Below are 14,044 nucleotides of genomic sequence, written 5' to 3'. Positions count from 1 at the left end.
TATGGCCCAATGGCCATCTTTCCTTTTGTTGGCCTAGGTGGCCAAGGGGTTGTGGGATCAAATCCCACCCCCGCCACTTTGAACCATATTATCCCATTCTAAAAAAAAATGTTATTACAAAAATCTTCCATCGGCAGCCACCACACTAGTGGCCGGTGCCGGTGGCTAGAGGCGGTCGGCGGCCGCCGGAGGCTAGTCATCGGCCACTGGTGAGGGGTTGGGATTTTTTTTTAAAAAAAAAGATAAAGAGTATTTTTGTCATTTTACTGAATTTCAAAATTTTAATTTAAGAAGGACTTTCCTATCTGTAATTATATTTCCTTAGCTTCCCAAGTTGGCATTTCAAATTTTCAAACTTCTTTATCTGTCATTTTCCCTATAAAATTTTAAAATTTAAATATATATTTTTGGATTCCCCGTCATCCCAATCCCCTTAAAATAAACCATAAAAGCCCCTCACGTGTCTCGTTGGCAAAGAAATAGGGTTCCAACCCCCAGGGGAGAAATTTAACGGCACACAAAAAAAAAAACGGTAGGGTTCCATTTTTCTTCGTCGACGCGCAAGCATTCTACACTATCGGCGTTGTTAGCCTCGCGTGGTCGTTCTTGTGCAAATACTGAAGAAGGTTCAAATCCCAGGGGCTTGTCTGCTCCCAAAATCCGGTGAGATTGATTTGTTCATTCTGGCTTTGAATCTTGATGTGAATTTATTCCCCGCTTCATCTGTTCCCTGCGTGGTTGTCAACCCTGTGTCGGACGCCGTCGCGTCGTTTCTTGCTTTGTTTTAAATTTTAGGTTTTAATTTGGCTTTGACCTTGGTCGTGCTTTTGCATATTGACGCTTTTGAATAAACACTTTATTTTTTCTAATTATTACTAGTTTTTGCTTCAATGAGGTGTTATCCGATTTTATACTTCTACTCTCTTCATTATGATTATTAGCGACTTATATGCTCTGTATTGTTTTGTTGTGTACTGGCATTCTGTTTACTAATCGCTTTTATATTATCATCTATTGAGAAATTTCTGAAAGTATTTGTTATGCATGACCTGGTAAATGACTTGGCTCGAGTAATGTAAAACAATTTAGAAGCTTGAATGTAAATTGTGATTCTTCAGTGGCTTGGAGGAGTTGTCTGAATCAATTGGCTTACTAAGGCATCTTCGTCAAAGTATACGGAACAAAAATTAAAAGGATATTATATCAAATATTCATATTTCAAAGATTTCAGTGGGGGAAGATGACCGCACTGACTGTAATATAGGTCTGCCTCTGCTTCCCCATTCACTGATCACCGTCTACTGTACTCGTGTTGCAGCAACCATGGCAGATGAAACACATGATGATAAGAAGGAGGAAGTTCCCGAAGTAAGTATTATTCCTCCCCTACTTAATTATTCATGATTTGACAACGTTGTTGTGCTTTGTGCTTCGCTTGACTAGCTATACTTCGGTTCGTTCAAAAAGCACTCCCTTCTGAGGCCTTAATTGTTGAATGATAGATTGCCCCATTTGATCCTACTAAGAAGAAGAAAAAGAAGAAAACTACAATTATAGATCCTGCCGACAATTCAGTGGACAGCTTGGCTGAGAAGGCAGAAAACTTGTCTGGTATATAATTTAAACCGAAATATATTTTTATTATTATTGCTGATGTGAACATTTGAGATATCTACAATTGTGCACATGCATGGCTCATTCTTATTTTTGCAGTTTCAGATGGGGTTGAGACTCCATTTACTGGTTTGAAAAAGAAGAAGAAGAAACCAGTAAGTCATTCAGCATTTATATTGAGTGATTTTTGTACACAATCTCTACAGAAGCCACTGGAACATATAGTAGAACATATAATAATGTGGGAGCGATATTATGCTTGTTTTCTGATTGCAGGTTGAAATCAGTAACTTTACTGATGAAGGTGGAGATGCAGCTGAAGATTTGGATGGTAAGCAGTTGTCTTGTTTATTGCTTTGCGTTAAACTCAACTCCATCACTGTGTGTGTTATACTCTTGACGTCGAGTGAAGTTAACTGAGTGAGTGATGAGCATCTAATAAATTTTCCTGGCTCAGATCACTCTGGAGAGGATGAAGGAGAAGGCAACTCCTTGGTCCCTTGTTATCCTTGGGATGGTAGCGACCGTGATTATCAATATGAGGAGGTATGTTCTATTTTGCATGCCTTCTGTAATCAAACGCCTCTCCTTGTCTCTGTCATGGTTAAATTTTTTGTAATTACTTTGTCAATTTGTCCCGCAAAAAATTTAAGATTCCAAGCTTTTATATCTTTATGACTTGTATACCATCTGTTATGCCTGGAGTGGATGTGTTCTGAACTACTTTATCTTTCGGTTCTTTCCATTTCATTACTTTTCCACAGTTTATGTACTTTGGGTTGTAAGTTTTGTGAAGTTATTTTGAATTTATCAGAAGTGTTTAATTAGGTACCACTTTAATCATAGCATGAAAATGTTGATTTAGCATAGATGATGATTCATTTGTAGCAGGTTGAGGGCAAATGTTTTATTACTTTACTCTTCTTTGTTTCATATAACTAGAGGAAGCTTGGTTCAGTTATCGCTGGTGTTAATTGACCCATCATGTATTATAATAGTATACTTGGATTGGATTTTGACTTTCCATTTCGTTTTGTTTTTTTTTTCCTGCAGCTTCTTGGAAGAGTGTTTAACATTCTACGTGAGAATAATCCAGAACTGGCTGGGGATCGTCGTAGAACAGTAATTAGGCCTCCTCAAGTTCTTCGTGAGGGCACAAAGAAAACTGTTTTTGTGAATTTTATGGATATATGCAAAACGTATGTTGATCTTTAATCCGTCATTCTGTGCAATATATGATAAAAGAATACATATCCTATTGGTATGAGATGAGAGTCTGAAATAAAATTTCTCTGCTTCACTTGTCAACTCCGTTATATAGGTCTCTCCATTATATATATCCACTGTTATTATCATCCCTAACCTCTAATAGGATCCTAAATCTCAACTACTCTTAACCAACTCTCTCATATACAATTACATAATAATAGCCCTTTCCCGAAGATCCTTGCCCTTTGTCAAGGTAGCCTAGGCAACTAGCGTAACTCAAGTATTACAGCAAATAGTTGTAATTGAGAGTTGCATCAGAATTTATAAGTTGCTTAATGCTGTTAGGAAGTGTTCCACTGCCTATTGTGTCGTAAGTCTTCATCAAATGAGATTGAGCTTTTATCAGTTGACCCATTATATAACCTTTGTAGACCCACAACCATATTCCTTATGATGCTTTTCTTTTTATCGGATTGGACCTAAAGTTACCAAGTCTATATTGCCACTTCTTCATCCCTTGCTCTTCTTTCTCGCTTTAAAAAGCTGGTACCAAAGTTTTAGTAAAGGAAAGGTCAAACGTACAGGTGGCTAGCAAAAGGAAAGAGAAAGGAGAGGAGACAGAGGGAACAGAGGGACAATAGAGAACAAAGAGTATGAGGGAAAGGAAACTCAAACCCACTATCCAAGCCTAATTACAATTAGCTGGGCCGTCTCTATGCAGCCACTGTCAGTAACATCCCTAATGGCTAATAAATCCTAAATCCCCCCACCCTTAACTAACTCCCTTGTGTTACAATTGCATAATATCATCTTTCACCGTTATTTTCACTGGCAGTTTGAATGAAATCTTGTTGCTATGAAAACTGATTTTTCCATTTCACCTGTTTTGTTGTTAGGATGCATCGACAGCCTGACCATGTTATGGCATTTTTGCTTGCTGAACTGGGGACAAGTGGCTCACTAGATGGACAGCAGAGATTGGTTGTGAAGGGAAGATTTGCACCAAAGAACTTTGAAGGAATTTTGCGGCGATATATCAGTATGTGTTTTTTTTTAATGTTTGATATTTGATAGAGAATCTGCTGTGTATAATAAATGTAAACTGCATGCGTTTTGTGAGCGGCAATTTTGTAAAATTCTGATCATTTTGAGATTGAAGCTGATCGATATTTCTCTCTCAGATGAATATGTCATTTGCATTGGATGCAAGAGTCCAGACACAATACTTTCAAAGGAGAACCGTCTGTTCTTTCTTAGATGTGAGAAGGTAAATCTTCTTGTCAGTGCCCTCTGCCCCTCTTCTTTCTTTCCTCTTCATATTTTACTGCGAAAATTACTTGTTCTCCCTGATAATTTTCAAGCTTATACTTTGCTGCGCTCCCTCCTTTTTACAGGATGCTAGTACTCTATTGTTACCAAGTTTGTTGAAATTATTACTAGCGTTTCCTATTGATAGTTTTTATGACACGTCGTCTGAAGGTTAAACTGTTTTATGTTACATCAAATCTAATACTCGGTGATTTACTGCAGTGTGGATGTGGGAGATCAGTTGCTCCCATCAAGGCTGGTTTTGTTGCTCGTGTTGGCCGTAGGAGCGCGGGGGCATGATTCAGTCATTTGTTTGCCATTTTTATACTAGACGGCTTGAAGAAATGAATCTTGTGTTACAGCTCGCTGAGTTTTGAGTATTATAATTTGATAACCGAATCTTCATTTTTCATATTCTCCTTATGATCGGTCGTTGTTTAGGAACTGTATATTGTTTCTTCTTTCTTTTTTTTTCCCGGCGTTATCTTCCAGCTGAGCTTCTTATTATTCTTGTTTCTAGATTTATCAACTTTGCCTAGAATATGTAACCCGAAAGTTATTGAAGACAGTGACAATGGGAGCCATGATTTAGAGTCAGATAAGCAGATTGAGCAGTAATTAATAAAAGGTGATGGTGGGTGAAAAGAGGCTTGCTCCTTATAATGCAATTCATACATTCGTTCATAACCAATCTATTCAAAAAAAAAAAAAAATCAGCCGCAACCATTAGCTGAGAAGGAAATGACACATTAAGAGCAAATGGAGACGGTAGTTTTAGCGCAACGCCACACGCACACAAGATGATTTTCTTTTAATCCTCAGTGTCTCGCCAAGTTTTAACTTTAGGTGAGGAAAAGGCTGAGGTGCTTCGTGGAAGTTAAGTAGGTAACCTTGGAAATAATATTGGATTGTTTTTCATATTCAACTGTCTGTGACCCAAAAATGATCTTCCACAACTTTGGAGACAAAGCTAGTCAAATCATTAACCAAGATCAGCAGTTTTCTAAACACACCAAAAATATGATGCTCTTTGGAACTTTTAAGATTCTATTTGAAATTACGTATAAAATTACTTATAAACATGTTTTACAACTCTTTTAACATGTTTACTTTTTTATTTTCAAACTGATCCAAAGTCTTGCCGCAATCATAGAAATTTAACTTCTTTTAAGGTAGAAAAAGTTGTTTAGTCCAACTTAAGGTAAAATTGTTTTAAAAAAAGGGAGAAAAATATACGTATCCTCCGTGATAGCCCAAACGAGGTCGTGGACTTGTTTCGGATGGCCAGCGGGCGGAATATAATGTAATTGTATTGATAACAATACATTAATTTAAGCGCACGGAAGGGGTTCATACAACAAGTTGATCACTCATTGCTTATTGCTTAACCAGCACTATCTAACACACACGAACGGTGGCTCTATGGAGGAGTGGTGAAGTTGTAGGCGGCACATCTAGTACCGCGAGAGAGCAAGGGCGGGCTAAACCCCAGCATGGAGCGAGCCAGATCAAACACCACAAGGTTCTCTTGCAACTGACGTGCCCCCAGGGCAATAGCAGCTCTAGGCTTGTCTCCTCCATTCACCAACCCTAGACACCTCACGCCCGGTCTCGCCTCCACCATCAAATTCTCTCCACTTATTCTCCACGCCGCACTGGCCCTGCTCAGCACTAGCTCCACGTCTGGAGCCTTGTTGATCTTCTTCCAGTCCATGCATAACCCGAATGGTTCCACCGCCTTCACCTGTGCTTGTTTTGGAATTTGATTGGCGTATACTTGAACAAGAGCTTCGAATATTGAGCGTTGCAGGACTGTAAAAGGCGACGCCGTCGTAATCATAGTTCCTCCGAGACCGCGTCTGGTACTGCTTGCGATGAGTTCTGATACGAGAGATGGGTTCACTGGGACCACGACCTGGTTGTTCACTTTTATGGACGTGACTCGGACATGGTACTCTCCTTTTGGGGTAACCGTGAGTGGGGTGTAAACCAAATCACGGGAAATATCCAAGTGAGGACGTAAGAGATTTGGTTGTTCGCCGAAGAATATAAACCCGTTTGAGTTGGGATCGCCTGAGAGGCACATGGTGAATCTGCGCTGCAACCCAAAGTGGGAGGCAAGTTGAAGCGGGAAAGAAATGGCTTCGTGTCCCAGTCCAGCAACGCCTTGAACGATACTGGGCAGGCCTTTGTGGAGCAGGAAGGAGGGTGCGCAAGCGAACAGGAACTGAGGGACGGTGACCATGGAAGCGAGTTTGGAGGGAGGAGATGTGGGCTGAGCTTGAATGGCGAGAATGTCTTGGGCGAGCTCGGCGACGCCAGATTGGAGAGTGACAGGGTTGAAGGACATGAGGCCGCAGGTGTTGTTGTGGCAGCCGGGTCTAGAAGCGGAGGCGCAGGAGTAACATGAGTGGGTGTTGGCCCGAGAGCAGAGGGTGGAGTGGCAGAAGGGGGCTGTGTACGTGGAGGATAAGTAGTGTTGGTCACAGTTCACCCACAAGAACCTGCCGTTAAGGTCCACCAGAACTGGGACCCGAACCAGAGGGGTTCTCTTGTGGACATAGGCCCAGTGAAGACCCGTAGAAGCATCTTTTTGCACCGGCAAAACCAGGAGATTTGGCTTGGGAGGTCGATAGGTCGGCTCAGAAAGGAAAAAGAGAGCGGTGAGAAGCAGGAAACGGAGGATAGAAGAAGCCATGAGAGGAGATTAATTGTTTGCGTGGGAGAATGAAGGGCTGCACGTTTAATAGGGGCGAAAGAGTACAGTGAGGAGGCATAAGTTTGGAAGTGTGCGAAGCTGGAATGATAGAGATAGGGATGAATGAAGGGAGAATTACAATCAAGTCCCATACAAGAGAAATAACAACTAAAAGCTCCAATAACAACCTGAGCAGCTTGTAATGACAAATTTTAAAGTAGAGAATAACACTTCTAGGACTTGTTTTATAATTTTTTTCTTGTAGGGGAACCTCATTGTAATTTTTCCATGAATGAAGGGCGGAGGTAGCAAGACAAGGGAGTGGCAAGTGTGAAGGGGGATACTTGGCAACGAAGAAGATTTGCATGGTGCATGCACGCACGCACTGTGACTGTGCTGGGCTTTGGATTGTTGCCTGCCTCAGCCTCGGGCTTCCACCATATTCCTTGATCAGCCCCTTTCTTTCTGCCCCTATGAATCGCTACACACTGAAGCAACAGCGTATTCATATTCCCTTGCTACTAAAATTATTTGTTCACAACACATTTCTTTTTAGTACATCTCTTCTTCTTTTTCTATGCGTGTTGTGCTTCATAAATGATGATGATGATTTTTTTTGTCCATCCTATTGGAAGCAATTCTATACAAAACATTATTAGACACTAAATATGGGTATTCTTTCCAACAAGATTTTCAATCATAACTTGACAAGATTCCCTTCCCATCCTCTTTCCTCCTCTTCTTCTTTTTTTTTTTAATTATTGGATTAATTTTAATCTAATGATCAGGAAAAAAAAACGAGAAGGGGAAAGGATGAGAAGCAAAATGAAGAGGTTCCGAACAGGACAAGACATGTCTAAACCCAACGGACAGCCTTGCCTCAAGGGGGCATGCGTGTTTTTACTCCCCAGCGTAAGCTGCAGGCGTTTTATGTTGGGCCCTCCTAAACCCCGAGAGAGTTGGCCCAATATGCATGAGCCCATCTATTATATTGACCCAAGAAAAAAGCCCGTGAGCGTGTGGCTGCCCCGCATCAACATGTCGGTGCTTCGTTTCTTGTGGCAATGGCGGAAGAAGACGAAGGCCGATTGCAGACCCCGTGAAGATGATGATGAGGGTACTTCTTGGCTTTTTTCTTTCCCATTTTTTGGCCAACGTTCTAATTCCTTCGCATGTTAATGTACGAATGACTGAATCATATCTACATTTACCAAGCGGGTGTCCCGTCATCAGTGTTCAGCCTATAAATGAACCATTTGGATATCGTTCATTCAAAATTTGAAATTAGCTTTGATATTCTCATAATTTTAAAAAACTACGACAAGGCCGAACTGTCGTTCTGTCTCTGGATCACCTTTTCTGTCCTATGATTCTCATTCTTCCTTCCCCTGCTTTCATTTTTTCTGGGTCTGATTTTTTCCCCCCATTTGAGTAAAACTGAATGCGATCATCCCCAGCGAAAGAAAAGCAACGCAAAAATGAAAAAGGAAAAGGGCGCAGACCATGGATGCCCTTTCGAATGAGGGGACGATCAAACGTACAAAGTTTTTTGTGGCCTTTCCGAACCAGGGAGTTGGGTCTGACTTAAAAAAGTAGCTGTTTCCTCTCTATTATTTGTATCCCATATATAGCAGATGCTTTATAAGCCATCATTATCAGAAACCCGTATTTCTGGATAATACTGAACAGATTTTGATCTAAAATTATTGGCGCCTGATATATATAATATGTGTGTGCATATATATATATATATCAAACATAGAGGCATTCATTTTGTAGGAGAAAAAGGCGCACTAAAACTAATTAATTTCTAAGTGCCATAAAAGGTCCAAGTGGAGAGGCCAGGATAAGCTTGAGGCCTTTTATATGCATGATTAAACTGCCCACTTGTCGCCCTTAATTATTCTGGGTGAACCCAGATCAGTATGAAGGATGTTTACTACTGAAAGTCTGCGTCCAAGCGTAAGAAGCATTCGGCTTAAAGTTCCATTTAACGCTCTATGTAACTAATTGGAAAAATTATAACGAGATTTCAAAACAAAATTATAAAATAAATCTCCCAAATTATTATTTTTTATTCTGAAACTTGTTAAGCTGCTTAGGTTATTTTTAAAACTTTTTAGTAATTATTTTTTTAAAAAAATTCATTGTAATTCTTCCTAACTAATAAACTGTCCAGATCAGTACGTAGGGCATTTGCCTTTTTTTACCCCTTTGAAACATTGTTCCTTCCAGCCAACTCCAGCAGGAGAACAAAGGCCTGAGAATAATTAATAATTTATTATGTACCGCGGCAATGGCACTACAAAGTAAGCATATACAAATTAATATAAGGCATCATCATCAATCATGACTGGCTGTACTGTGAGGGACATTTTGGCCATTAGCGCTCACAGCGAGCACATGTGAAGCTTCTGCCATGACGTCAGTCGCGAAGGGCACGATCCAAAATAAAAGCAACCATATCAATTATATATATTTTTATATATATATGTCACCCTAAATTTTGCACATATCTAACACCACTAAGCACTAATGCACTAGCACTCACTAGAACAAAATTTCATGAAACCCCAGATATTGAATACGGGAAAAGAAAAAAGCGCAAATAAACGTGAAAGCGAGCCAAAACAAGCTCGATCTCTTCTTAGTTTACATGACAGTGCAACTCTCAGTGTTCTCATCGTTGAAGGCGTGTGTAACATGATCGGCCCCTGGTTGAACCGGAATCGGCGGCGGAGGCGGCATGTAAGGCCGCCCATACATCATCGCCGGTGGTGGGTACATACTGTTCAGATGTGGTTGCTGGTGATAATTATGGCTCATCATGGGAGCCATGTACTGCTGCGGCGGCTGATACTGGGGCGGAGGAGGCTGCATTTGCATTCCTGGATAGTACCCACCACCGTTCATGGCTGGTAGTCCCTGCATTAAATTCCTCATCTGCTCCATCTTCATCTGATCCATATGGCCCATTTGGATTGGGCCCATCTGGCCCACGTTTCCATGATTCCCATTACCTTTACCATTATTACTTTTACCGCCATTGCCTCCTTTACCCTTACCCTTACCCTTACCCTGATGAGATTGAGGAATATCAAATTCATCAACATCACCATCTTCATCATCAAAACCGTAGCCCACATCCTCAAATTTGTCTCCTCCCTTCTTCCCTTGTTTACCTTTTTTGTTATTTCCAGTTCCACCCCCACCTCCTCCCTTCTTCTTATCTTTGTGCTTGTCACCTCCTTTTTGCCCTAACCCTAGAAACCGACCTAGCAACCCCACACTGGTTTTCGTGCTCTTTTTGTTACCTCCTCCACCTCCACTCTTGTTTTTTTTACCTCCGCCTCCATGGTTCTTCTTTCCTCCGTTGCCTCCATTTTTGAACTCGTTGTTCCCTCCTTTGCCCTTCATTTGTACTGGTACATCCATGACGTCAATCTTCTTGGCATTCTTACCCCCACCACCAGTGCCTTTATGTCCGTTCATCATCTTGTTAGGCATAGCATGGGTATGGATGTGCTCTTCTTTGTAGTCGTCCTCTGAATCTTCATAATCGTCAAAATCATCGTCGAAGTCGTCATCACTTGCGTCGAATTCCTCCCCCGGCAAGTTGAACTTGACAGATTTGTGATCTCCGGCGGGTAACTTGAAATTATGTGGCCCCTTATTTTGGAACTGAAACAATTGAGGTTGACCAGCACCTTTCTGGTTGTCCTTTCCACCTTTGTGAGACTTGTTGTCTTTTCCCCCTTTGCCATGAGGATCAATTTGCAGGTTCTTGAACTGGTTAGTGGGAAACATCATGCCTTTCGGCCCCCATAGTTCAGCATGTTTGCCTGAACTTTTCAGCTTTTTTATCAGTGTGCCTGGATCCACATTCCCTGTCACCAGCACCTTCCCTTGCTCGGCATCTATATTCACTGAATACACACCTGTCACCAAAAGCATATAATCAGCAACCACCAGAATTTGATGGAACAAACCTGCCCTGCTAGGATATTAAAAAAGGTGATATATTCTAAGACTAATTAGCCCGGCATAAGTGAAGCAGTTGAATCTGTGAGAGAGACATGCGGTGCATGTGCTAAGTAAGGCAGTAATGATAAAGTTGAAACTTGAGTTGGATCTGAAAAGGGGCAAATTACAGCCGGTAATAAAAGCTATGTACCGTCGATTTTCTGAAGGAGTTTCTTTACTTTATGTTCGCAGCCATCACAGTGGATATTCACCTTGAGAACACAACTCTGCACAAATCCAATGGCATCAGCAAAAAAGAACTACCCGAAGAACAGAAACAGATAAAAAGGGGGCTTCCTTTTTAACTAAGCTTAGTGAACGGAGGATGGGACACGGAGGTAGTCGAGAAATTGTACCTGAATTTTGAGCAAGTCTTGCTTATTCATCTTCTTCTCGCAGGTTGGCACAGAGAGTGTGCGAAGTTGCGGGGTGTGAGAGAAGAGGAGGGAGATGTAGATATATTTTTAGAGCGCTGAAAGGCGGTTGGAAAGCATGACCACCTTATCTCTTCTGGCTTTGTTCCCTTACTGCAATTTCCGTACAGAAGCCACACAAATTACTCACGTTTAGTTTAACGCACTCCCCACAGACACAGAGGGGTGGATGAGGAGAGAGAAGGATGGAGGTTGTTGCTGAAGCTGCAAGTAGAGCAGCAGGAAGATGGCTATGAACAGCTGGCCAGCTAGAAGGACTAGGTTTCCCTGTGAGTTGGCTTTAGTGGCCTTTTATGCATTTGTTGTGGACAACACTATAAAGCTTCAAGCTGGGAAGGTGTTTGACAGCTTAATAATGCTATTGTTGGACACAAATAATTAAACGCACTGGCCGACTTCTTATATTTCTGTGCTATGTGGACTGCATGATTCAGCCCATATCGCATAGCCCTCTGTTTTGGTCCCAGTTACTCGTGCAGGTTTTTCTTAACCGGGAGATCGTTCAAATCTCAACAGATGAAAAATTACCTCTTTTTTTGCTCAAAAATTTTTATTTTACCTTCCGCTTGAAATGATTGATCGACAGCACTAGTACAGTGTAATTCTAAGACAAAATTTACAAATTTTTATTTTAAAAACTAATAATAATAAATAGGTTTTATTTTACTTATGAATTTGTCTTGATTGAACGACGAATACTTTCTTGGCAAAAAAAAAGAAGGGAAAATTCCAGAAAAGGATCTTGGAATATATAAAATCTCAGATTGGGTCTTGGAATTTCGAAAATGACAGAAGGGGTCAGTAACCTAATCTGTCATTTGTGAAATTAAGACCAATTGACAATTTTGTCCCTGGCTAAATAAAAGTGAGTAGTTATTCTCTACACAAATCTAGGTAATGCTTACACTGTTCTAGTGATTACAAGATTATTATAGTTAATAATAAGATACTTGACAATAATGAGGTACCTGACTATGAAAAAATGAGTAGTTATTCTCTATACGAATCTAAGTAATGCTTATATTGTTCTAGTGATTACAAAATTAGTTGTAGTTAATAACAAGACACCTGAATATGAAAAAGTGAATAGTTATTCGCTACACGAATCTAGGTAATGCCTAAACTCTTATAGTGATTTCTTAAATCATTGTAGTGAATGAATACAAGTGAGGGCAAAGTTGTCAATTTCTCTTGATTTGACAAATGACACATTGGGTCACTGACCCTTTCTGTCATTTTCGAAATTTCAGGACTCAATCTGGGATTTCCTATATTCCAAGGACCTTTTCTGGAATTTTCCCAAAAAAGAATGACAAATAATTTTATATATTTTTAATTATAAAGTTGTATTATATCAAAAGGCAAATGCATATAGCGCGAAAAATAAAGTTGTATCATGTGAATAGTGACTTTAAGATAATTTTAGCCCTGAATATAAATCTTCCTTCCATCTTCCCAAATCCTCACTGTAGTATTGAAGAAGACAGGTTTTCTTTTGGGATCAAATAGGCGGATTGATTGTTACGATGGGGGGAAATATTTAGTAAACTATGAGATGAATGCATCAGATAGTCTCAGCGTGCAAGCAGAAACTGCAACTTCATTGGCCCCACTTAGGAAATGATTAGTTGAGAAGTTCATGTCCTCAAAGACATAATTAACTAGGGCCATCTTAATGTGCAATTTGACCCAAATGTTTCGATCCTATCTTTTTATAGTTCACAAAGCTGCCGCCAAGTTTAAAGTCAAGTAAAATATTGATTTGTTAATTTCCAGGATACATTTGTGTGAGAAGAGGACGAACAACTGGAAGCACCGTTCAAATCCACATCTCTGGTACTGACACATACGGCCATCCATAAGAGGTCAAAATAAAATAATAGAGCCTGCTTCTTCAAGATTGAAGAGTGAGCAGCATCTTTTCGTAGTTTGGACTCTGACCTCCCAACCAAAATCAGTGCTTGTCTTCTTTCTAAACCTAACCTCGATGCAGGTTTTGCGGTGCCCTTTTCATCTCCAAAAAGATTTTAAAAAGGAAAGATAAGTTCAAGAAGATGCCTTAATGGTGACAAAAGAGCTCCCACGGAAGGGAACACCCGTCCTAAAAATCCTTAGCCTGTCAAAAACAGCTCTCGCTGCGAGTGCATGAAATCGCGCGCTTTCTTCTTTTTCTTTTTTAAAATTTCTTGTTTTTCTCTATCAGTGCCCCAGTACTCTGATTACTAGGCAGGTCATGCTATATAATGCGTTTGGTTCTTCAATTATCTTAGCCGTCGTTTTCTCTCTGTGCCTCATCATCTAGTGGGCAACCCTCTTTTCTCTCTTCATCGCAGGCATGATGATTAAAAAAAACACAATATAAGATTCGCAAATCCTGGGTTAGGGAAGCTTCCACTAACATTCTCATCATATTTTTTTAGTCTCGATGATATTAAGGAACTAGCCGCGACTAATACTGTAAGTATCAGAGAGATTTTTCCACGAGCAAATTGCCAACAACAGTAATAATTGAACAGATATTTCAAGTATTGGTATTGATTTCAGCGAGGAGCCGAAACAGGGTCAGAGAACGATACCATTGACATATGGAAAGATGACCTGACAGGAGGATGTCAACAAAATCAGATTGAAGATCTATATTTTCTCTATCAAATAATGGACAGGTCGTGAGGACAGGGACAGCTTCTCAGGTTGAAGTATGAAAAAAAAAAATACAACGGAGATAGAGGAGAAGTTAACGGAGAGAAGCAAGTGGTGG

General features: G+C 40.4%; 3 protein-coding genes across 3 annotated transcripts; 1 reads left to right on the top strand and 2 right to left on the bottom strand.

The window, feature by feature from the left end:
• Positions 1–530: 530 nt before the first annotated feature.
• On the top strand, positions 531–4,733 carry LOC114737112 (eukaryotic translation initiation factor 2 subunit beta). The gene is made up of 10 exons (XM_028925018.1): positions 531–663; positions 1,319–1,368; positions 1,503–1,611; positions 1,714–1,769; positions 1,891–1,945; positions 2,072–2,160; positions 2,668–2,813; positions 3,720–3,862; positions 4,005–4,090; positions 4,354–4,733. The coding sequence occupies exons 2-10, from the start codon at positions 1,324–1,326 to the stop codon at positions 4,429–4,431; spliced, it is 807 nt and encodes a 268-aa protein (XP_028780851.1). The 5' UTR covers positions 531–663; positions 1,319–1,323; the 3' UTR covers positions 4,432–4,733.
• An 818-nt stretch (positions 4,734–5,551) lies between these two features.
• LOC114737133 (basic 7S globulin-like) lies at positions 5,552–6,829 on the bottom strand. Its single transcript, XM_028925041.1, has one exon. It carries the CDS (start codon positions 6,827–6,829, stop codon positions 5,552–5,554), a length of 1,278 nt encoding a protein of 425 aa, XP_028780874.1.
• Positions 6,830–9,132: 2,303 nt separating this feature from the next.
• Positions 9,133–11,651, bottom strand: LOC114737104 (heavy metal-associated isoprenylated plant protein 34). The gene is made up of 3 exons (XM_028925006.1): positions 11,209–11,651; positions 11,004–11,079; positions 9,133–10,767 (listed from the first exon to the last, which is right to left on the bottom strand). The coding sequence occupies exons 1-3, from the start codon at positions 11,236–11,238 to the stop codon at positions 9,482–9,484; spliced, it is 1,392 nt and encodes a 463-aa protein (XP_028780839.1). The 5' UTR covers positions 11,239–11,651; the 3' UTR covers positions 9,133–9,481.
• Positions 11,652–14,044: the final 2,393 nt, after the last annotated feature.

This window comes from Neltuma alba, unplaced genomic scaffold (assembly GCF_004799145.2).
Source record: "Neltuma alba isolate B1F8T4 unplaced genomic scaffold, ASM479914v2 tig00013410_pilon, whole genome shotgun sequence".
Classification (NCBI taxonomy): domain Eukaryota; kingdom Viridiplantae; phylum Streptophyta; class Magnoliopsida; order Fabales; family Fabaceae; genus Neltuma; species Neltuma alba.
Note: the sequence above shows the minus strand (reverse complement) of the source record. Positions and strands in the feature narration are given on the sequence as shown.